We start from the raw sequence: 22741 nt of genomic DNA on the forward strand, positions 1-22741 counted from the left end.
CTGAGACCAGGACCGCCTGTGCCCTGCCGGCTGCTGGGGCTTGCCGTGTGCTGGCTCTTAAAAGGGGACGAATGAGAGGCCCTGTCCAGTGGGGAGCGGAGGATTCCGGTGGAGTGCCGAGGCTGCACGCAGGGACAGAGAGCAAGAGCCCAGCTCAGGGGGTCAGAGAGACGTTGGAGGAAGGGGTATGGCTCCAGACCCAGGAGCCACTTGAGCAAAGGCCCTGGGGCACGAAGGCATGAGCTGGGGGGGTGGGCTGGGGTCTGAGGGCCGAGGGCGCTGCTGCAGGAATCTCGGAGAAGCATGTGGGCAGACCCTTCTGATGGGGCTGGAAGTGAGGTGGGGGCAGCCCCGGAAAGTGAGGCGGGGGGAGACGCCCTAGACCTTCCCTTCCAGCGTGGCCCAGCCTCCACCTGCCTGAGGCCTTGCAAAAGAGGAAGGACAGTGAGGCAGGGGGAAGGGTCCCAGAGGGGTCTCCAAGCGCCCGTCCTCCGTGCCACCAAATCCTAGCAATTGGGGCTCTCTCCCTCCCTGAAGCCGGTGTCTCCCCCGCCTGGATCCTTGCGAACATCAGAGGTCAGGGAGGCCTCCTGTCTCAGCCCTGGGATGACCTGGGGGCCGACAGGTGTCCCTTCTTGTCCCCCCGTGTCCCACACGACATTTCCTTCCCTCGTCCTGTCTCCACGTCTGTGCAGGGACTGGGTCTCTGACCCTCAGCCCTGACGACACTCACCTGCTCCATGTTGCAGAGAAAGGGGGGCGAGCTCACTCCCGAATGTCACTGCCGTCACCTTGGGGAGCCGTGGGGCATGGAGAGCCCTCTGACCCTGTGCCCATGTGTCGTTTGACTCTCTTTTTACCACATTGCATGTTTTTCTCTGTTTTTTCAACTTCATGTCAGAAGCAAGGGCTAGAAATTGAAGCCAGTTTGTCTCTTCTAAATATTTAAGAGTAAAAAAGTTGTCTGTAGTGAAAGGCGAGTAGATGCAGGCGGGCTCTGTGTGTGTGTGTGTGTGTGTGTGTTTCCATGTGGGTTCCAGATCTTGTTAAGAGATTAATTCAATCGAACAATTCCCTGGGCCGAGGAGTAATTGATTCTGATGGATCCCAGGGCTGCCCAGAGTCCTCGGTAATGCGATAGCGGCCGCGGTAACAGGATTACGGCCGGACAGACCGGGAGCCGCCCTGACTTCATCCTCCTGTCATTTCCACGTGGGGAGATTAAACCCATTCATCATGACTAACTTTTCCCGGAAGCCGATTTGGGAAGCAATTGGGTTATCTAGGTGGCCATGGAGAGGGCGCGGGGGTGGGCCTGGGGGGTGCATGCAGGGCCCCAGGGCCACGCGCCCCCTGGGCGCCAGCGGGCAGGCACACAGCCTTGCGCAGGCCTTGGCTGAGTGTTGGGTGGAAGGTCGGAATTTTCACGAGGAAGGAAACTGAAAGCCAAGCTTGGCGTTTCTAAAACTGCAGGATTTAGTGTAGGGCCCGGGCCCCGCCCCTGGCCGCCCCACGCTGACCCTCGAGGCCTCTGCTTTCAGGGGGGCGCGTGAAGACCTGGAAGCGGCGCTGGTTCATCCTGACCGACAACTGCTTGTACTACTTTGAGTACACCACGGTGAGTGGCCGGGCGGCGGCCGTGGGTGGTGGGGCCCTGCGGCCGGCCGGGCCTGAGCGCCGCCGTGTGCTCTTCTCTCGTAGGACAAGGAGCCCAGGGGCATCATCCCGCTGGAAAACCTGAGCATCAGGGAGGTGGAGGACCCCCGGAAACCCGTAAGCTGCCCTTCTCTTGCAACTCCTCTCCTCCCCGACCGGCTGGGAGCCTCACCCACCGGGCCTGTGGGGACACGCGCCGTGACGGCCCCTCTCCCTGTCTCCGCCAGAACTGCTTTGAGCTCTATAACCCGAGCCACAAAGGGCAGGTCATCAAAGCCTGCAAAACGGAAGCCGACGGCCGAGTGGTGGAGGGCAACCACGTGGTGTACCGGATCTCGGCGCCCAGCCCCGAGGAGAAGGAGGAGTGGATGAAGTCCATCAGGTGCGCGGGGAGCCCCAGCTCCGAGCCGTTTCCTTTGGGTGGTTAACTGAGAGAGGGTGTGCATGTACACGTGTGCGCACCTGTCTGCACGTGTGTGTGCCTGCCTGTGCGCACCTGTACTTGGGCGTGCAAGAACCTGACCCCTCTGCCCCCAGCCACTCGGAGGAGCCACTCTGCTCCTGCCGCCTGCCCCCTCTGGTTGGAGGGCCTGCGGGCGCTGGGGCGGGAGGACCCACCCTCCCACCTAACCGAGTCTTCCCCCTTTCCCCCAGAGCGAGCATCAGTAGGGATCCTTTCTACGACATGTTGGCCACAAGGAAAAGGAGGATTGCCAATAAAAAGTAGAGCTCTCCTGGCCTGGACAGGTAAAAGGAAAAACCAAACCCCACAGCAGAGAGTGACTGGAGGCCTCCCCAGGACCCCCTGGGCCCCGGAGGCCTTTTCCAGAGGCGTCTCTGGGAGGCGCTGCCTCCGGGCTGTGCTCTGGGGTTGCCCAGGCCCCCGAGGCGGCCCGTGCGCGTGTCTGGGATGTTGTCAGCTGTGAGCCTCTCCTTACTCCCGAGCTGCCCGCGCCCGCAGATGTCGCCACCATCCTCCTCGCCGGCCCCGCCCGCAGCAACGCCCGGGAACCTCACTGCCGCCAGTGGCGCCATGTGCGCTCACGGTGCCGGTGCTCACTGTTCCGGAAGCCACCGATTTCTAGCAAAGCAGGAAAGGAAAAGCTACCACTTTTTTATTCAGAGTTTTTTTTCTCAGATATATATGATTCTAGCTTTTATATGCCTTTTTATATTCTGAAATTATAATGAAAGATACTTTCTAACAGTAGTATTTTTAGAATGGCAGCTATAAGTTTAACTCCTGGACACAAGTATGTACTGTGTGCACTGAAAGAAATGCCACACACACACACACACACACACACACACACACACACACACACACGTATGCAGTGCCTGGAGGGCGGGTGAGGCAGGGCGCTTGCACGGGGCGGGGCGCTGGGGGGGGGCCTTTCTGTCAGCGAGGGGCGCCCTTGTCGTTCCTGGTGGAGCCAGATGCCCTGTGTCCTCAAGGGCGACACGCACTGGGTGGGGCTGGGGCTCCAGGTGTCCAGGTCCCCCAGGACCTCTCTCCAGCTCAGACTTCATGGCCCCACAGACACTTTCTAAAAAGGCAAATCATTAATATAAGTTGTGGTTTTGGGCGTTTATCCTGTAACTGCTGAACCCCAGCGCTGCTAGTCTGTACGTTGAACCAGGTGAAACAGCTAAGATTTGACTGTTCCTGACCCCACACGGCAGTTTCACGGTTCAGCTGCACACGTGGCTCAGACTGGCTTTTGACCACGGTCTTCACTATTCAAAACCTGTTGGCAAAATGAACACTTACTTTACTGACCTGATGATAATTTGAGCAGATTCCTCAATGTAACGTATAGACAGGTAACTAGAAATAAGCCTGTTCCGTGTTTGCAGAGATTTAATCTGCTGTTATGAGGAGGGAAAGAGCAGCTGTGGGAGGAACATGGGCGGCGCTTAGGTTTTCCTGTAAATAGTTGCAAACCCCAAGTATCTGCCGGTGGTGGAACTTGGGGAGATCACGACCAGGAGCTGGTCGGGCTGCGTGTTGGCGTGAGTGGGTGAGGCTGACCCGGGAGCTGGCCGAGCCGGGCTGTCCTCAGGATGGCCAGGGACAGAGGCCTGCCTTTGTATCGGACCCCCCGGCCCCACCCAGCGCCCGGCCCTGCACTGGCTGGGCTGCGTAGACGCCCCGAGTCTGCACCCTCTGGAGGTCATTAACTCCTGTGCACGATCAAGTCCAAGGAGGGGATCCTCTGACTGCGCCCTGACGCGGAGGTCCCCCAGGAGTCACCTGCCTGTGAGTTGCCTTGACACTGAGCCTGCGGGCGGTGGGCCCCTGGCCCCGGTGCAGCTGACCTTGACGTAGCTTTAAGACACACTAGACAGCAAAGGGGTCTGAGCCCACGACGCTCCGACAGGCATCAAACGGATTTTTTTGGTCACTTCCTGAGCTTTTAGGCTTTGTTACTGTACCGATACCTCAGATTTGAAACTTTAGTTTTTGAGAAAGGCAAGTCAGCGTTCCTGAAATGCGACTGGTATATATGCAACTCTGGCCTCAGTCTTCCAGGAAAACAGAGACGCTGCCCGGACCCCAGACCATGTGCTGCCGCCACTGCTGCCACCTCGCCCACTCATCGTGTCTCGAGGAAAACCTGGTGTCAGGCTCCTTTGTCTGCCTCCAGGACCCTGGGGGTGGCGGGGCGCTCCGTCTCGGTTTGGCCTCAGGTGGGGCTGGGAGAAGGGAGCGGAAGGGAGCACCGTGAGCAGCTGTTCCTCTGGGCGTCTGTAGAGGCCCCTTGCCCGGTGGCCCCGGCCCAGGGCCGATGCAGAAGCCGGTGCTGAGGGTCTCTAACCGCCATCAGAGCGTTACCTGGAATCATCTAATTGCAGGCGGTGTTGTGACAGTATTAAGCTGACAGGCAGGCGGCCGTCACTCCCACCAAGCCCCCGGGTCAGGGGCCGTGGGGGAGGGCCTGTGGCCTGGACCTCAGCATGGTCGCGCGCCCTCCTCCCCACCCCCGTCCGCGCTCAGGGCTCCGATCAGCCGTCCGGCTCTGGCCAAAGACAGCTTCCTTCGGGACACGAGGCCAGGGGCGTGGGGGGCGAGGGGAGGCGGCAGCTTCCACGGCCCAGCCTGTTACCGTGGGAGGGTTAACGGGACGACCCTGGGCCCAGACAGGCGACAGTGTCTTCAGGATCACAGAACATTTTCGAGCAGTTTAATGTGGTACCAAACTGAGTCAAAATAGGAGCTATTTATAGATGGAGCGGCCTTTAATGCTTCATATAAAGCAGCGCATATTTTTAAGGTTAAAATGCGTCTATCTGCATAGATGTGCTTTGCCCAGAAGTTAGGTCTGTTCTAGACCAGAAACCACACGTTGTGATTTCTCATTTTATTTTTTCTTAGGAAACATTTCTATTTACAGTAAATATAGTTAATATGTAAATAATGTACATATAGATTGACTTCTGGAGTGTTTGTTTTTCAATGTATATACTCCCACAACGTGCATGAAGAAATATCCTATATCTATTGATATTTTGTTGTAAAGTGAATAGTTAGTCAAATTGGAGGGTGTATGGCTATCAAATTGCAAATACTGTGTTCACTAAATAAAAATCGAACGCACTGTTCACAGAGTGTCTACGGCCTGGTTCTTTAAAATCGATGGTCAGGTTCCGCCCCCACCCCCCACCCCCCACCCCGGGGTCCGCTCCTCCCATGCGGGGTGAGCGCCTGTGGCTGGAGCTCTAGCGGTTGTAAGAGGGCGGATGCAACAGGAAGGCGGCCGGCTGTAAGCAAATGGGGAAAACAGCAGTAAAAAATAAGACACAAAGTGTTTAATTTGCTGCCATTTATATACTATATAAATTTTACATGCTGTATATTTACAGTGGGGCAAGTGCTTTTTTAATCTTTAAAAAAACAAAGATCAAACTTTAGACATCTCTGAACAACAGCAACTGTATGAAGCATACAGATCATTCAGATACAAACTGTATCCAACACAGTCTCCCCACTCCGTCTCCTGATGCAGGACCAGTGAATTCTAAGTGTATCACAGTTTGATAGCATATCCATATTAAAAATAAAATCACAGTATGATTCTGTCTGTAACTAGAAACTTTAAGGGACCAAGCTGACGACTCAGACTCCAATATCATAGTCAAGACAAGAGACACTGTATAAAAAAGTGTTATGTAATAAAAACATACTGTAGGCTTTACAAATAATGTTTGGATTATACATTCATAATGTAAATACTCATCATAACTGGTAAATTGATTGGAATAGTTCCACAAAGTTCAAAAACAGAACTTGTCTATAAAATACATCTTCAAATCTTGAATACAACTAAAATATGAAGCAAATTAGTTTCTAGTATCAGACATTACAGAAAACACACTGCTCTCAAAAGTCTAGCTGAGAGCCCGTGACTCTTTAAATAAGTCTTTAAATTAAGTATGCACACTGTCGTCTGTCCTTAGCGATCCCGCGGCCTCCCAGTGGCCGCGCGGCTGTCCGCCTCGGAGGAGCGTTACGTGGACACGGTGATCAACCTGAGTCTGTGATTAAGCAGCATTGAGATGTTCTAGTCCAGGGCGTTATTTCAATGTGATCTATATACAACGTATTGTACAATGGTCAGCAGTTGTAGAAAGTGTTCATCCGTTTGGAAGAAGGGTAATTAAGAAAAGGTAAAAACTAAAAAAAAAGTTCTTCATGGTAAAATCTGTACAGTATTTACTAAAGAAGCACCACGCAGATTTGGACAGAGTTCTCCTCTCTCTTTATAATTTAAGCTGGGTTGGGGATGGCTTCTGTTGGACACTCGAATCTGAAAGACAGGAGGCGGCGGCGTTAGTGCCTGCCGGCGGGTGGCCCAGCGGCGGCCTCCGGGGAGCCTGCACGGCTTGGTCGAGGCCCCGGGCCGCGGGGAGCTCTTTGCGAGGACGGCGGCCCGCGCGGAGGGCGCCATCTGCTGGGCGCGGGCCCCCCACCCTTCCCACCCGGCCCGCTCGCGCCGGGGTGGAGCAGCTCCCGGCCTGGCCCTCCCGAGGGCGCGCCCTGAGGCTCGGAGTTAATGCTCACTGTCCTCTGCAGACGACTCACTGACATTCATTCACGGTCCCCCTCGCTGCGAGAAGTACCACATTTGGACAAAGTTCCCTTTCAGCAGCAAAATGGCTCGCTTCCCCTCCGCCTCGGCAGGTGCAGGGCGCCCTGCACGAACTACGGGCTCCCGGGGCCCCTGAGCGACGTGCCATCGGGAAGTTACTTGACGCCCAGGTTCTGATCTGCTTTAAAGCACCCAAACTGCATCCGGATAAAGCAAAGTCCCTGTGAGAATGGGCGCGAGGTCGCCCGCCTCGGTGGTTCCCAGGTCTGCACAGGGGTCGGTGCCCCGGGCCGGCCGGGCGGGGGCGGCTGACCCCTGTCCCCAAAGCCGTGGCCCAGGCAGTGAAGGAGCGGGGGTCCCGGGGCCTCTCGGGCAGCTGGGTAGGTCAGGGGCAACGGACAGGGCTGCTGCAGCTCTCCAGGCATGGACCAAAGGCCTGCCGACTCGGGGCCTTACGCTTGTCCCCTTCCCTTACAGTGGGGGATGGCGGGGCTGGGGGGGGGGTGGGACACAGTTCCGGCGCCCCCAGGCCGCAGCCGGAACTCAGCACAGCTCCAGCACCTGGACCCAGGCCGGAGGGTCTGCTGCCCCCGCTCGCGCAGCTCCACCCGCGTCCCCCAGGGCCACGACGCCGACGAGACACACAGACAGGAGAGGAGCTTACCAGAACTAGTGAAGTTTTTGTCTGGAGGCCAAGTTTTCAATCACCTAGAAAGCAAAGGTCAGGAAAAACTTAACGGTGGTTTGCGACAGCGGGCGCCTACGCCGTGCGCACCAATGATCACACCCCCAACCGGGCCCGGCAGCTGACTGTCGCCCGAGATCCCTGCTACCTGAGGCTGAGGAGGCCACGCTGTCACGTAGCTACTTCTCCAGGGTCCCAGTGAAAGCAGGATGTGGCGCGGCTCACGGAAGGCCGCGGCCCGCGGGCAGGTCAGAGAGCAGCGTCTGCCAGGAGGAGCGCAACCCGCGGGCCGAGAACAGGAGCAGGGGAGAGGGGAGCGGTCGCGGCACGAGGCCGGAGGGCCTGTGGCAGACAGGCAGGGGGGCCTGTCCTCAGCCAGTCGCACAGAAGGCCAAGCGGGTGGCCCTTCTAGGGGAGGACGGGACGGGACGGGCACACGGGCTGCTCAGCCCGCTCGGGCGGAAGCGCAGGTGCACACCATCACGGGGTGCACCCGGACCAAGGACAGGGACACAGGGCCACTGCTCCACAAGAAGCCTGACTGAGCCCCTGGAGACTCATGTCTAGGCCACAAGTGCCACCTACCAGAGTCCACCCTCAACCTCCTTTCCCTCCCAAGCCCTTCCCCAAACTCCTGAAGTGCTCGGGGAAGCCAATCTGAAATGCACGGAATTAATTTCTTAAAGAAACGGCGCCACCCGGCTGCAGCATCACCGCCACTGGGGAAGGCACCCTGCCTCACGGAGTGCCCGCAGCACGTCCCACGGCACTGCCCTGCGGGGGAACAGTCCATCCCTCAGGTCACCCGGTGCCCTCCTAGCACCGATGCTCTGTGGGACCACCTAGCTGAGATGGCCCCTCTTCAACCAACAATCATGGGCTGTGGGCCACCGGAGGGGATGGGCCTGCCCCCGTAACACACGACATCGCACCCAAATCCCAGAGTTGGGAACGAAAAGGCCTCTGGGCAACCAAGATGACAGGGCAGTCACGAAAGGGCACCTTGGGGGTCCAGGGCAGGGGCTGGCAAACTCTCCTGGCGAAAGGCCAGCCGACATGGTCTCAGCTCGTGGGCCACACTGGGCCGGGTGCTGCTGGCCGTGTGACTGAGCAACCGGCCGTGTGACGACCGAGTGAGTGGCCGGCCTGTCCCGCTGAACTCTCTGTGAACCGTGATTCGCTGCCTCAGACTTCCCTGAGCGCTGACCAATGCCGCTCTCGCCGCGCAGGGTGCCAACCCCTGCCCTCGGCCGCCTGGGACCCCCCACCCTCGGCCAGGCGCTCTCCCCGGGGCCAGAGGCCCCGAAGCCCGCCGGAGAGGGGAGCAGCTGCCTGAGGTGCCCCGGGAGCAGGGAGGGCGACTGGGCCCTGGGTCACACTCGCCATGCCTGGGGGGGGCGGGGCGCGGTAAGGATTTAGAGACAGACAGACTGCAAAAACATTTCTGTCAAAAGTGGCTTAAAAACAAAAGTTCTGGGCCTCCAGGAGACACTCAGACAGCAGAGCCCTGAGTCCCAGAGGGCGATCGCAGAAGTTCTGGGGCCCGGCTCGCGGGAAACGCCAGGGAGCAGGGCCACCACGCGGGGCTCCGCACCCTTCGGACCGCAGGCTCTTCTTCCCCCGCGCGCCGCCCCTCCCGACAGAGTTTGCGCGTCCTTAGTTCCGAGCACCTCCTCTTACCCTGGCCGCACTCCGACAGACGACACCTGTCGGCCCTGCTCTCCACGCGGAAGGCCTTCGTGTTCTCGCGGAAAGGCCCGGCGCCCTCCAGAGGCAGGCCCTCGGCGAGCGGGAAGCCGCCGGCCGCCCTCCGGAAGCGGGCGACAGTCTCGCAGGCGGCGGCCTTGGCCAGGCGCAGCCCTGAGTCTCTGAGCGCATCCTCGCACTTGCGGGAGTGCCTCTTCCTCTTCTTCTTCTTCTTCCTGTGCCTGTGGAGGTCGGCGTCAGAGTGCGCTCCCGACAGCTCGGAGTCCTGCTGGTGCCTGCGAAGAAGCGGCAGAGCTCACACCTCCGCGCGACCCCGGGCCGGCGCCTCGGCTGTCACAGCCGCCACCGCCACTCCTGACGCGAGCCCAGCCAAAACTCTGACCCGACGAAAACCGTGTCCTCTGTTTTCATTCTAAGGATTTTTTAATCCCGGGCTCGTAAATTCCCCGCCGGCAACCCCACCCACCACTGCCCTCAGCTTCGCTCGGAGCGAGGGGCTGGCCAAACGCCAGCGGGAGGATTTTGCTAACGGTCCTGGAAACTAGGGGCCGAGGGAGCAAACATTTCTGCCAGGTGTCTCAAGCACAGAGGAGGGGGGGAGTGACTTCTCTCTTTCCCAAGTAACCACCGTCTACTTCCCTATGGGCTTTGCGAATCTTTCCCCCAGCGACGTCCCAGGCCTAGAACAAAACGAGCAGTAATTCTGTCTGTGCTCCTCCATCTCATCACGGATAAGTCACTTGCAAGACAAGTGCCAACCAATTTAACTTTTTAAAAATACAAAAACAAACTTCCTAAATAGATTTCAAATTGAGAAATGGAGACAGAAAAATAGACAAAGGCAACAAGTGACGTGTCGCAGCTCCCCAGTGGAACAGCAAGAGGACAGTGGCCTCCCATTCCTGCCCACCTGGTAGTCAGTGAATTTGAAGGAAGTGTTAACAGACGTGAAGATGTAACTACATCAGACAAATAATTAGTACCGACTGACGCCAACTCCCATGTTTGCATTTTCTGAATGCTGCACACTTACCCCTAGATGTCACGAAGCATTAACCGAAAGTGGCAGGATATCATTTTAAAGAATGAGGTTTTTAGGCATTTTACAACACTGTGAAATAAGATATAGCTTAAAAGCAGAGCATCTAAAAATAGTGAAACCTGAAAACCCACAGAGAGATGAAGAATAGAAATCAAACTAATATAAAAGCGACGCAGCCCTCTGCTGGCCACTACGCTGCGTTGGGAGAGAAATCCCACGGAGCCGCCCGGGCGCATGGCCCGCCGCGCGGCCCACCCCTCACCTGGAATCTCGATCGCGGTGTTTGTCTTTGGATTTCTTTTTCTTCTTTGATTTTTTGTGCTTCTTCACTTTAGGCTCTTCTAAAGGGTCCCGTGGTAAGCTCCTCCAGGCTTTCTTTCCTATGTGACTGTCAGCATTTTCTAGACTATCGTATCTCCGCTTCCGTGCCTTGACAGTTTCGTGTTCGTGAAACCGATCGGCGAGGTGGTAAGTGTTGTCCTCAGCTACAAGTGCAACCTTCTCCTGGGCGTACTTCTCGGGGTACAGAGGAAGGACGTGGGACGGGCCTGCTCGAGGGCTGCTGAAGTGGTGTCGGCCCTTTTCTTTAGCAAGCAACTCATAGCCCTTCCTGCTTTTCGAGTAGTCCTTGTGCGGCCGGCTGGCGTACTGACCCGCCTTGTCATACTCGCGGTCGCCGTGGAAAGGCTTCCACTCCCACACCTCCCTGGCCGCGTAGGGGGCGTACCTGTCGTGGTAATACCTGCACTTGTCCCACCTCATCTTCTCCGGGTAGTATTTCTCCCGGCCCCAGGAGTGTTCGCTTTCTGAGTGGTGGTACCTGCTCCATTCCTGGTCTGACCCGCCTCTATTTCGAGAGTGGTGGTGGCCGTACCTGCCCAGGGAGCGGTGCTCGCTGGGGCTGCCCCTCTCCCCGTGACAGGGCTGGTGCTGGCTCCCGTTGCAGTGCTCCGGCCGGTAGCGCTCCTGCTTAGCCCGCTCTCTCACGTAGGAGTGCCGTTTTTTGTGATAACGGTCCTCGGTCTTGCTCCTACTTTCCCTTGCGCGCTCTCCACTGGAGGAGCGATCTCTTCGGTTGCGATAATGTCCTCGATCAACTTTTCTAAGAGTACTGATTTTTTCCTTAACTGGAGAATGATCCTGAACTTTCTGCGCAACCTTATTTTCTTCACCTCTCTCACTGTTACTGTGTTCAGGGACCCCCTCGGGAGGACCCTCTGTGATCGTGTCTAGTTGAGGAGAGGGCGACTCCTCTGCAGACGCGCCTGTGCTTTTGGAAGGGTCCTCCACGGCCGTGCACTTGTCACAACCGCTGCACACTGAGAGTTCATGCTCACCGTCACCCTCGGCACGCGCTGAGGGACTCGGGCTCAGCCTCCCCACCGTCTCCATCGCTGCTGAGTCCCGGGGACTCTCCAGTAACGCCCCCTTTGCGGCCTGCGATGGCCTGCTCGGATCGTTTGTCAGATCCGCGGGCTCACAGAGTGCGGCGAGCTGATCGTGCCCAGCGGCGCTCATGCTGCTGTTACAGAGTACGGCGGTGCTGGGCAGAGGCTCGGCGGGCTCCGCGGAGACGCTCTCGGCGACGTCGTCTTTGGCGGGTTTGCTGCCGGGCTCCGAGAGCAGCAGAGCCTTCTTCAGCTTGCTGCTGAGACTCGTGAGCGTCTGCAGCTTGTCCCGGGCGTCAGGAGCGGGGCTGCCGGCCTCCGGGGCTGCTTCCGGACTCTCGGCAGGGCTCTCCTCGGTCCGGGTTGGACTGCGGCCCGGCAAAACAAAGAAACACACAGATCAGTCATCTGCCTGACTGCTTATGGGGTTTCGTCACTGCCCTGCAGGGACAAACACCTCAATGCATCCCTGTACTAAATACTTTACGCCTTTAATATATCTGGTTGAAACCCAATACTGGGCTTATCATTTCTGGAAATTTCAAGTTTTCTCTTTCCCTCATTAAATAAAAATATAAAATTTTCTATCCAGCCGACCTTCTACCCCATCTTGCAGCAACGATAATTCCGCAGGGCTGGTGCCTCCTGCTTTCAGATATACTTCTAATTCTTCCTAATAACTCTTTTAAGAGCTATTAAAAAAGTCAAGCGATGTTTGGGGCCCCTCCTCCTCCTCTGGGTCCCTTTTCTCTGAGCTTCTCTTGGAGCCTCAAGTGGGAGGAGCTGCCTCCAGACAGAGCCAACAGCTCTGTGAACCACGTGTACCGGTGCGGAGCCAGAGGCTTCAGGAAAACCTTCTGTGGCACATGAACTCGGCCCCTGATTGCTGTGGAGCTTTTGATGCTTTCCCAAGGTTAAGGAAAGTCGCCAGGAAACAATACAAAGCCTGGCGTGGCCCCTACTTTTTAGTGGCAAAATATCTGGGAGAGAGAACCAGGATGAGTCAACAGAGACGAGGTGCCCAGAGCGCGGCAGTGAGTCTCCCGTCAGCACGCAGAGCAGCACGCTCGGGTACGAGGCGTGGCTTCGTTTACACAAGCATCTGTAAGAACCCTCACACACCACATTTGAGGAGAAACTGAGCTGGACTAGGAAAGAAACAAAAGGAAAGGCCTCGTGCAAGCGACTACGTCTTCAAGCTGGTCCACCTTTAAGGTAAGCGGCAGTGAGTGTCCTCCGCCTACCAGACGGCTCCGTTCCGTTTTAATAATTAAGCCTTCCTAACAGAGGTTCTCAGCGAGGGCACGCCCACGCCGGGGGCCATTCTGCAATGGGGGCTGCATTTCTGGGTTGTCACGATGGGGAGCACTAGTGGGCAGGGGGCAAGGCAGGAAGTCCCACATAACACCCAAGTGTCCCACATCCATGTCTCGAGGGGCTGAAACCCTGGTTATATTATTGGCCGTTTTCATGGACACTAGATTTTTCCAGGAACACGACCGTGTAAATCCAGAGTTGGTCAGAACTTCACCAGAAGTTGCCCACTACGAGGACGTCACATCCCTGATGGCGAATCTGTGCCTGGTACACAGCTCCTGACATCAGGCCACAGTCTAAACTGTCATTTCCGCGGCAGCCCTGTGCACAGCCGCGAGGCCCCGCGGTGTCACGGCGTCCCACGGCAGTGGGGTCTCGCCTGGCTGTCTACAGACTGAACTACCACTGCGTGTACAAGTTCCTTTCCTGTTATTCCCACTACATCCCAGTTAGGTCAACATACTGATTTCTTTTTTTTTTTAAATTAGGTGTGGAGGTAGATTGTTTTATCTGTGAATTTGATTTCAGAATTCTAGAGGTGGCATAGCAAAATATTTGGTGCTTGATAGAGTGGAGAACCCCTGACGTCTAGCCTTCATACATCATCATACATTTGTCATTAGGGGGATTAAATGAGACAGAGCCAGGTGTCAAGTTCAGAGGTGTGTTAAGCTCCCTTCCCAGAGACACGAGGCTGTGGAGAAGAAAGTGCCAGGTTCGGGTACCCAGTTTTCATGGACTATCAGCCTCTGATAAATTTTTTCTTTACTTTTCTAAAAGGCAAATTAACAAATTCTATTGATCATTATTCAAACATTCCAGGATTCAGAAGGGTCACTGTAACACTTCCCCAGAGCAAAAACAGTGACACATCCACAGGCACTACTGTGGCTTTCCGCCATGAGCTTCCATTTGCTCTAATGTATTATTTTACCTCGTTCCATCTGCCGAGCCTTTCGTTTTGTTGCTAAGTTTGAAGGTCTCTAAGATTTTGTCTTCTGGGAGAGGTGGCAAAGGAGCAGGCATCAACTACAATAAAAAAATGAAGATATTTCAACTCTAGTGGCCACTCGGTGCCCCTAACCTAGCCAGGTGAACTGCCGTAACTGAGAGTCGAGGCACAGCCTGCGCTCCCCGCCCCTGGCCCCCACCCACCTTTCCAGGTAGACCGTTTGCCTTAGAAAAGGGATTTTCCGAGTGTAGAGCAGGCTGGACTTGGCAACTGGCACCATCAAATGACAGACCGTTCTCTTTCAGGTCGCCGTCTGTACTATTAGCACCATTTAGAGCAGCAGGTTCTAGAAGTTCGTGCTGAGAGGCCTCGTCGTCTTCGGCACCCTGAGCAGAAGAGGGCGAGCTCTCGGTCGTACCCAGACCGTTCTCCTTGCTGAGGCCCTTGGCCTCCTCGTCCGACTCCTCAGATGACTCGGCACCATAGGGGACCAGGACGCTTGAGTTCAGCTTGGACTTGCCGTTCATCACCGGCGTGGCGCAGGACTCAGCCGGGGTCATCTGCTTCGCTACTTTGCTGGAGGCCGGCGCGGCGGGCGCACTGGAGGTAGACTGCACTGCGGGAGAAGCGGTGATGGGAGAGGAGGGCACAGGCTTGTGTGGGTTCTCCAAAGAACCGCTGTGAAGGTTAGGCTGAGACTGACCTGGGCGAACAGGCAACTTGTTGTGAATACTGATCGTGATTTTTTGTTTCTTGGGATGTTCTGGAATAACTGAGGGCCTGTTAACTGACCAGTTTTGAACAGAAGTCGAAGCATTAACAGGACCAGCCCTGCTGACGCTGGAATTTCCATTAGCACTCGACATGGAACTGCTCGGCGTCTCCTTCAATGGTCCGGTCCCATTTAAGTGAGGTGGGTTCTGGAAGGAAGAAGACCACATCGGGTGAGAGTTCTAGAAACAGTCCCAGACACAGAGTCCATTCTGGCTGTGGGCCCTTCCCATTTTGGTCATCTTTTTCTTTTTATGAGTAACAAGTTGCACGCATCTAGAAACACCCCTCCTCTCATCCGCTCCTGCCCACCGTAAACCTTTCATAGGTCATGGTTCTCTGGAAATTAAGCAATAAATAGGGACAACTGTTTTTGTCAGAGAACAACCCCCAGGCCCCCATCTTCTGCTCCAATCTGACAGAAACGAACAGGCCCCTTTGGGCACGGAGTCACATATGCTCTCCTTGGTTGGGTTTCTTGGGAGCCCATGGCTGTAAGGCAGACGGAAGCAGCAGCCAGCAGGGAATTACGACTGGCCCAGGGAGCTGGGGACAGAAGAGCTGCTTCAGACACCACTCGCTAGGCCACCCCTCCCCCCAGGATGTCTCTGAATCCTCTCAGGCCATTATTCTGCTCCAGATTCCAGCTACTGCTGCTGTGCCCCAGAGGCTGCAAACCGGTGGCCATGGGACAAATCTGGTTCATGGGTGAATTCTGTTTGGCCTTCGTGATGTTTTCTTAAATATCTGAATTAGCTGCCATCTTAACACTGGAAAGTTTCATGGAAAAAAAAAAAAAAAAAGGCTCCTGGAAAATCCACAGCAGCACCCCCAAAAGAGGGCACGTCCTCTCCAGTCAGCCAGTGTCCTGATGGCACTGTAAGAAGAGCTCCACACGGGAGCCCAAGGCACGGCCCACTCCCAAAGGCACTTTATTTTGTGACTCCCGCTACAATCCAAACTCTGTCCGACGTCCGTAAGAAACAGCATATAACCGGACAATTTGTTCACTGATCCCAAACAAATTAAACTGCAAGCTGTGAAGACACTAAGCACAGACGACAGGGATGACTCCTACATGTAGACAGGCAGTCTACGATCTCAACTGGTACTTCTAGCAAGAATTAGGCCTCCACTCTAGGAAGATCCAGGCACACCGTCAGTTCTCGCTGAGAGGCCATCGGGAGTGTGACAGACTGAGCCAATGGCAGAGAGAAAAGGCCACCCTCCTGAAAGGGCTAAATGGACATCATTAAAGCGTTCTTTTGTGAAAGGGTCACTTTCCTAGAGTCTAGCATTAATCAAGAATCCCCAAATATTTACTTCATTAAGTGAGCGGAGTCCAAAGCAGGAGCTAAAATCTCTAGCATGTAAATATACTTATACCCAGACTTTCTTCTTGATCACTATATCCATACTCTGAGATTTCCTGTATATTTGAAGCATTTTATAATTAATGACCTGAATAAACTTTTTTGACAAATTCAGTTGTATATGAGGACATGACAACTATTGCAATGTTAGCTAGAGGGTCTGAACGACACATTTGAAAAAATTAACATCAAGGTGATATCCCGCCTACAGAACGTTACCTTTATCATATGAGAAGGAAGCTGTGGTCCGATAAACCCTGGTGCGGCCTGTTTGTTGTTGACGACCCGCTGAGTGATTACTGGTCGGGGAGAGGACTGGCCGGGGCTGTGGGTGGAATGAGTAAGTTCACCTCCATTTTTCACATCATGGGACCTGGGGAGAAAGAGTGATATTACTTAGGGTTACAAAGGACGCATCCTTAGAAGAGACCCACTTATAAGCCCTCTGACAGACTGACATGCTGCAGTGTACAGAGCTACACACAGGATTCCCTTTAGGCCATGTCGGATGCTCAGATAACAAGGGTAAACGGGCAAATGGTACTTTGAACTGTGTATTCTGAAGAGGCCACTATCTGAATATTTTTTTCTTTTCTGTTTGTTTATATTTTTCTAATTATAAATGCATACTATTATAGAAGATCTATAATATCCAGAAAAGTTAGGAAAAAAAACTCCTGGGCCTCATCCCACCCCTTAGAGGCATCTACTACTCAGATTTAGTGGCTTACCCTTCAGGCTTTAGCTTGTACTGATTTTCTCAATACCAGTGTGTTAAAATTTCAAACTGCTTTTCTTCCATATATACTGAACACTTTCTCATTTAAAAAAAGCTTCATAAAAATCACTTTGAACAGCTGGATAATATTTCAACATATGGATATGCCACACTTTATATGATCATTCTGCTAGAAATTTTAGGATGTTCTTTAATTTTCAGCTACTACAAAGGAGAACCTTGGAGCACCCATCAGATTTTTCCCAAGGCCGTACATTTCCAGAAATGGGATTCTTGAGTCAGAGTATGCAGCAGCAACAGGAGAGAAATGAGCAGGGGTGCTGGTGCTGGCCCAGGCAGGTGGCTGGCTGCCCGTGCTCAGTGAGGTTGTGAGGTGACGGCACCCAGGTACTCAGAGTCCCCTTCCTGAGGCCTCCACCCACTGCCTCCCTGGCCCCCAGGCCCACCCCATTTGCTGAAGCAGCAGAAGCCTACCCTCCTTGGCTATCAGCTTTCCCTTCCTCTGCATGTTTCATTGTTAATCTGCCAAAGAGCTAGGAGCTAAAGCACACTCATAATCCAGACTCAAAACTCTCCCAGCGCCATTAAGCTGCTGTTTAAAAAAAAAAAATCAGAAGGGGCTGGCACAGCAGTTAAGTGCGCATACGTTCCACTTCGGCGGCCGGGGTTCGCTGGTTCCAATCCTGGGTGCAGACATGGCACTGCTTGGCACGCCATGCTGTGATGGGTGTCCCACATACAAAGTAGAGGAAGATGGGCACAGATGTTAGCTCAGGGCCAGTCTTCCTCAGCAAAAAGAGGAGGATTGGTGGCAGATGTTAGCTCAGGGCTAATCTTCCTCAAAAAAAAAAAAAAAAAACCAACCAAAAAACCAAAAATCAATATTGAATTTAAATATGTTGATGAGATGACAAGAAATGATGTTACAGAAAATGTGAAAATTTGTTTTCCTGACAATACCTGATATAAAAGAGAACATAAGCTTGTTGACTGAGTACCGATCTAATGTCACTGGTAGATACGATGGAGTCATTCATTTGATACCAGAGGCCATTGCTAGCCTGCAAAAGAGAGCCAATAAAAGAGAGATTAGATGTAATTGGGTAAATAGGGAACACCAATCAAGGAAAACGTAAGGAAGATGGACTCCCACATGTCAACTGTAAAGGCCCCACCCTTCCTCCCAAGGATGCCGGTGCTGCCTTACAGTGCACTGTAAATACAGTCACGAGCAAACGCGCACAACTTACTTTTATGTAGCAGAAGTAATGGCCAGCATGGCAATTAAAACCAGTGTGTACCAGCACTGCATACAAAACATAAATAATTGGTTCTCCATTTGGTTGAGACATGTATGGTCGAATATCAAGATACTCAGGGTATTTCACATCCTAAACAGAAACGGAGAGAGGAAACATCATTTCTGAAAGCACAGATCGTTCCACGCATTCAGGTGTGGGTTATTTAGATGCGGGTAGGGCAGGAGACCCCTCGGAGGAGAACCGCAGAACACTACCGTATGATGTTCTAGCAAAAACCTAACATGCTGAACCACATTTCAAAAGACACGATCAACCTGGAGCACACCGGAATCTAAGTGTATTTAAAGCAGTCCCACTGTGTTCTTTATTTCCTTTAAGCAAATAAGGATCCACATTAAGTGAATTCTTCAAATCTATCAAAGGAGATAGTAACAGAATGACATCTCTGGACTTTAGTCATCACTTATTTTTATTTTTAATAATTTAGGAGAGGACTGTTTATTTCTCTTGCATGCTACTGAATTTCTGACCACTTTCAATCTTCAGAAAGTGGGAAGAAGATGGGAAAATTCAGTGTACTGCCAATCAGAAAACACCTGAGCAAACGAAAAACGAACTTGGATGAAAGAATGGCAAGAGCGAGCAGGGAAGTCCTCTCTGGATTTCAAACGACACTAGCTCTCCCTGTACCCACGCGGTACCTTCACTGACTGTGAAGCACAAATGCAGATGATAGTCACCAACGTCATCATCATCAGGTCTAACCAGCTAACAGACAGAGAAAAAACCACGTCACTCAAACACACACAAAACTCCTTCCGCAATTCTTCGACATTTTTTTCCATTACAAGTGCTGGAAGAACTCAGAAAATCAGGTAACAAAATTGTTCAATTACGTCGTTTATAACCCTTAATAGCTACTGACACTTAAGCCTTGAAAGGCTCAACATAAAAGGTTATTAATAATATCATCTACATACCTTAGCAATTTTTCCGCCAGTAAAATTTGCAAAGCGTTTCAGAGAAAGTGTGAGAACATTGGAGGATCTATGTATAGTGAACCTCTTTGAGGCTGGAACCATCTTTTTACACCTTGAAAGAAAACAGAAACAAAGAATTAAGAAGATTAGTTCGTCGTTTTTTGCTTTTTAGTCTTTCCCTTGTTATTTCTCTGAAACACTCTAAGTTTCCAAAAGAAGGATACTAAATGAGAAACACCACCTCTTTTAACCAAGAGTGAAAATATTAAAATTTAAAATACAGGGGGAAGTTGCTTAATTAGTATGAAAGAAAAAAGGAAGATAGGACAATTCTGAGATGTCAAGTAACAAAGGGCACTGATAATTTTAAAACTAGATTAATAACAAGTTTCTCTTGATTCAAAACAAACTTAAAAATTGCTACATTTTCAGGCTGCAATAATTCTGTGAAAACAAAGCCCCACCCAGATACAAAAGGAGGAAAAGTAAAGGTCAGAAATGTCCATGGAGTTAAAACAAAGGAGAGATCCCTGTGGTCCTGGGAAGCAGGGAGCCTCCCTCCCCGCAACATGCATATTCGTTAGTCATGATTACATCTATGTTATCTGACTATAACATGGAAACCTACTTACAGCCTACGAAATAGTGCTTTCTTAAAATAGGCTCTCTTGATTTCTTGGGGAAAGATATTAATGAATAACCAAAAGTAGAGGTTTCTAGCATATACTACCCCAAATCCTGGGAAACCACCACAAGAAAGATCCTTAACTACTCTGGGAGAAAGTGACTCCCCACTCCAGCCCAACCCTTTTATAACAGGAGAGTCAGTGAAAACGCTGCTCGACACACACAGGTCATCCCAAGCCGCGCCTTCCCACGCGGCAGCACTAACGTGTGGTGGCGGGTAATCCTACCTCCCTTGCCGCCAGACCTTCCCAGTAACCAGGCACGTGCCGCCCAAGGGCAGAGATGCACGTCTCTAGAGAGCGTAAACATTGAGACACACGTGCTCTGGCCCTTGGAAACTAGAGGCCCAGGGCCTCCCCAGATGCTAATGGAAGCTGAAGGGAGTCTGGAGGGGCTATTGAGACCACTGCACTTCCTCAGCCCAAGCCGCCCGGCCTCCCCACCGCAGCACCGACACCCTCCAGCGTACTTGCTGCACTTGTATGAGTTCTCGCCGTCAAGCTGTTCCGGCTTCACAAACTGCTCCAAGGCCTTGTTAACACTCTGAGCAGCCTGCGAAGAGAACAGCATCAATGCCACATTAACACTCATTGCCACTGCCAGAGAAAAGAAGCTTCAAAAGTATAAAAGCCAATGTGAACTTTTACGTAAAAAGAAACTTTTCTTTGATTATGATGTCCACTTTTATACATGTACACACCAAGTCGTTTCCCCTCCCGTGGAAAAACGAGCAAGTTAAAGTCAACAAAAACATGTCGAGGTTGCTTGCTGCAGCATGATTTAAAAATAGCATAAAACTGGAAACAAACCAAATTATCTACCAGCCAGGAGTCAGGCCCGTAAACTGTGGTATATCCACTCACTGGACCGCCACAGCACTGCCAGAGCCCACAGAGGGCCTCAAGGAGACTTCAGTGAAAATAGCAAGTGGCCAAACAGACATGAGGTGTAATCCCATTTTTATAAACAGCAAATAATGTGTTCTGGAACAGTTTATGTCAGAGTTCACGAGAATTCATTTGGTGGAAAGGGATCTTATACATATCTGCAATGTTTCTCAGCTTCATCACAAGCATGTATTACACTTGCAATCAGAAAAAGAAAAGCTTAAGAACAACAAAAAATAGGAGTTTGGAAAATGCAAGAAGCAAAACATTTTCTATAGAATAATCCCCATCTAAATTTGGCTAATATTGGCATTAGAATCTGGTTTTATTAAGATGTATTAATGAGAAGTCAAAGGGTAATAAAAAAGATTGAGTGATGCCTATTGCAAAGCTTAAACAGTCACCTCTAAATAAAGTCTTAGCATATGAAATTTTCAATTCATATTCTCTAACAAGTGTAGTCTACATTATAAATGAACTATAAATACATAAAGTTATGTAAAGTATGACTGATTTTTTTCAACTTAACTACCACAACAATGATGAAGTTTACCTTTATCTCCAATGTTATATCAAGATATGGATCAAAAGTATCTGAGACACCTTTGCAATTTAAACATTTGACTGAAATAAAAACAAAATGCAAAGCATGAGCAAAGTGTAATCATTGTGGCAACACCAACCACTGAAATGACAGAACACAAAATGCTATTTCAAAATAATAAATTAAAACAAGGTACATTTTCCTCCTCTTAGATTGGGCAAAAAATCTTAATACTACACAGCGTGAGTCAAAGTGTCATGAATTTGGCCCACACACACTGTTGGCTGTAAGGTGAACTGGTATAAGCTTTTGGAAGGACAATATGGCAGTACCAAAATTTAAAATACACACACCCTTTGATGCAAGAATTCTAATACTAAGAGTTTATCCTACATATATACACTTCTATATGGACATAAAGGCATGTGTACAAGGATGTTCAATGAAGCAATGATGGTAACAACAACAAAAAAATTAGAAACAACCTAAATATCCACTGATAGGGAAGTAAAATAAATGGCCTACCACTGCAAGTGTGAAAGACTGTCAGCCCTATATGTGCTGAACTGTGAAAGGGTTTCGAACACTAACAGAAATGAAAGGGGTGTACCTAGTGTGTTCCCAGTCTGCCTGTGCACAGGACACCACTGGAAGGATAGACTACAAGTGGGCTGGGGGCTGCCGTTGGGGAAGAGGGATGGGGTCTGGGCTGGAAGGGAGACCCAGTCTGCGTTATTAACTCTTTCCTACTGTTTGCCCTTCCTAAACCACATGCAGGCATCACTTTATCAACTTTTAAACAAAAGTTTACCTCTAGATCTTAGGTATCCTCCAAATATCTGACAAACGAGTGTGGTGGCCTGGGTGTGTCTATCTAATCTGAAAAACAGTCGAAGAGTAATGTGAGAGAAGAGTTCTACAAAAAGTACCAACACTACGATCAGATTTTCAAAGCACGTACATCTATAAAAGAATGAGAATTCAAACAGGAGAGCCACAAAATAAAAATACATCAGTATACGTGGCAGCCAGAGAACAGTCTTGCCGGAACAGACCACAGTGAGGGTCGGGGAGGGAGGATAATATTAGGAAGGGACTCTGAAATGAAGGCAGGAATTGGGCCCTGAAGCAAGCAGCAAGAGGAAGACGCCCTGAGCAGGACTGTGACAGTGTGAGGACTGGCTGGTGACAGCGTGCCGTGTTCTCCTCTGTTCTGCCGTCAACCGTCACACAGACCGACGGACACCTGGCCAGGCAGCACTGGCAGCCATGTGAATAGGACAGATTTACCAGGCGTGTTCAGGCAACAGCAGGTGGGGCAGGACTTGCTATCTAACTGCTTCTCCAATCTTCCTCTTGAGTCTGCGCTTAGATTTTAAGGAAGAAACTGCAGGAATTGGTAACTGACCAGAGGGAGAAAGACGCAGGGAACAAATACAGATTTCAGGGGCTGGAGGTCAACAGAGAAAATGTCAGGCACAACTAGAAAGGAGAAGTCATTAGTTTTAGATCTGCAGAGGGATGCTGATACTCAGCAATTAATAATGGCAAGACCAATATTCATTTCCTGACATCTATAATCATCTATAATAAAATCCAAATTGTTATAGTAAGCGCACCTTTTAGAACGTGAACCATTTTAAAATAATGCAAATCACTTG

The 22741-nt window shown here is 51.7% G+C and overlaps 2 protein-coding genes across 10 annotated transcripts in view; one reads left to right on the forward strand and one right to left on the reverse strand.

The window, feature by feature from the left end:
* The window catches only part of CYTH3 (cytohesin 3), a 92133-nt gene extending 86872 nt beyond the window's left edge, over positions 1-5261 (forward strand). For all 4 annotated transcript variants that reach the window (XM_023655248.2, XM_070231419.1, XM_070231418.1 and 1 more), the window contains exons 10-13: positions 1542-1618; positions 1702-1773; positions 1884-2038; positions 2311-5261. In XM_023655248.2, coding sequence (XP_023511016.1) covers positions 1542-1618; positions 1702-1773; positions 1884-2038; positions 2311-2383 — 377 coding nt within the window. In that variant the 3' untranslated portion in view covers positions 2384-5261. The remainder of the gene's footprint in view (positions 1-1541; positions 1619-1701; positions 1774-1883; positions 2039-2310) is intronic.
* Positions 5262-5465: 204 nt separating this feature from the next.
* USP42 (ubiquitin specific peptidase 42) overlaps positions 5466-22741 on the reverse strand; it is a 57177-nt gene continuing 39901 nt past the window's right edge. For 3 of the 6 annotated variants that reach the window (XM_070230708.1, XM_070230707.1, XM_023655247.2), the window contains 14 exons: positions 21892-21959; positions 21090-21160; positions 20119-20201; positions 18963-19074; positions 17971-18111; positions 17681-17781; positions 16201-16354; positions 14541-14757; positions 14041-14453; positions 13820-13914; positions 10443-11936; positions 9112-9413; positions 7411-7454; positions 5466-6464 (listed from right to left, as the gene is read on the reverse strand). In XM_070230708.1, the coding sequence (XP_070086809.1) occupies positions 7447-7454; positions 9112-9413; positions 10443-11936; positions 13820-13914; positions 14041-14453; positions 14541-14757; positions 16201-16354; positions 17681-17781; positions 17971-18111; positions 18963-19074; positions 20119-20201; positions 21090-21160; positions 21892-21959 (3259 nt within the window). In that variant the 3' untranslated portion in view covers positions 5466-6464; positions 7411-7446. Of the gene's footprint in view, positions 6465-7410; positions 7455-9111; positions 9414-10442; positions 11937-13819; positions 13915-14040; positions 14758-16200; positions 16355-17680; positions 17782-17970; positions 18112-18962; positions 19075-20118; positions 20202-21089; positions 21161-21891; positions 21960-22741 lie in introns of all 6 variants that reach the window. The other 3 variants (XM_023655246.2, XM_023655244.2, XM_023655245.2) reach the window with 1 other exon arrangement.

This window comes from Equus caballus, chromosome 13 (assembly GCF_041296265.1).
Source record: "Equus caballus isolate H_3958 breed thoroughbred chromosome 13, TB-T2T, whole genome shotgun sequence".
Taxonomy (NCBI): Eukaryota; Metazoa; Chordata; class Mammalia; order Perissodactyla; family Equidae; genus Equus; species Equus caballus.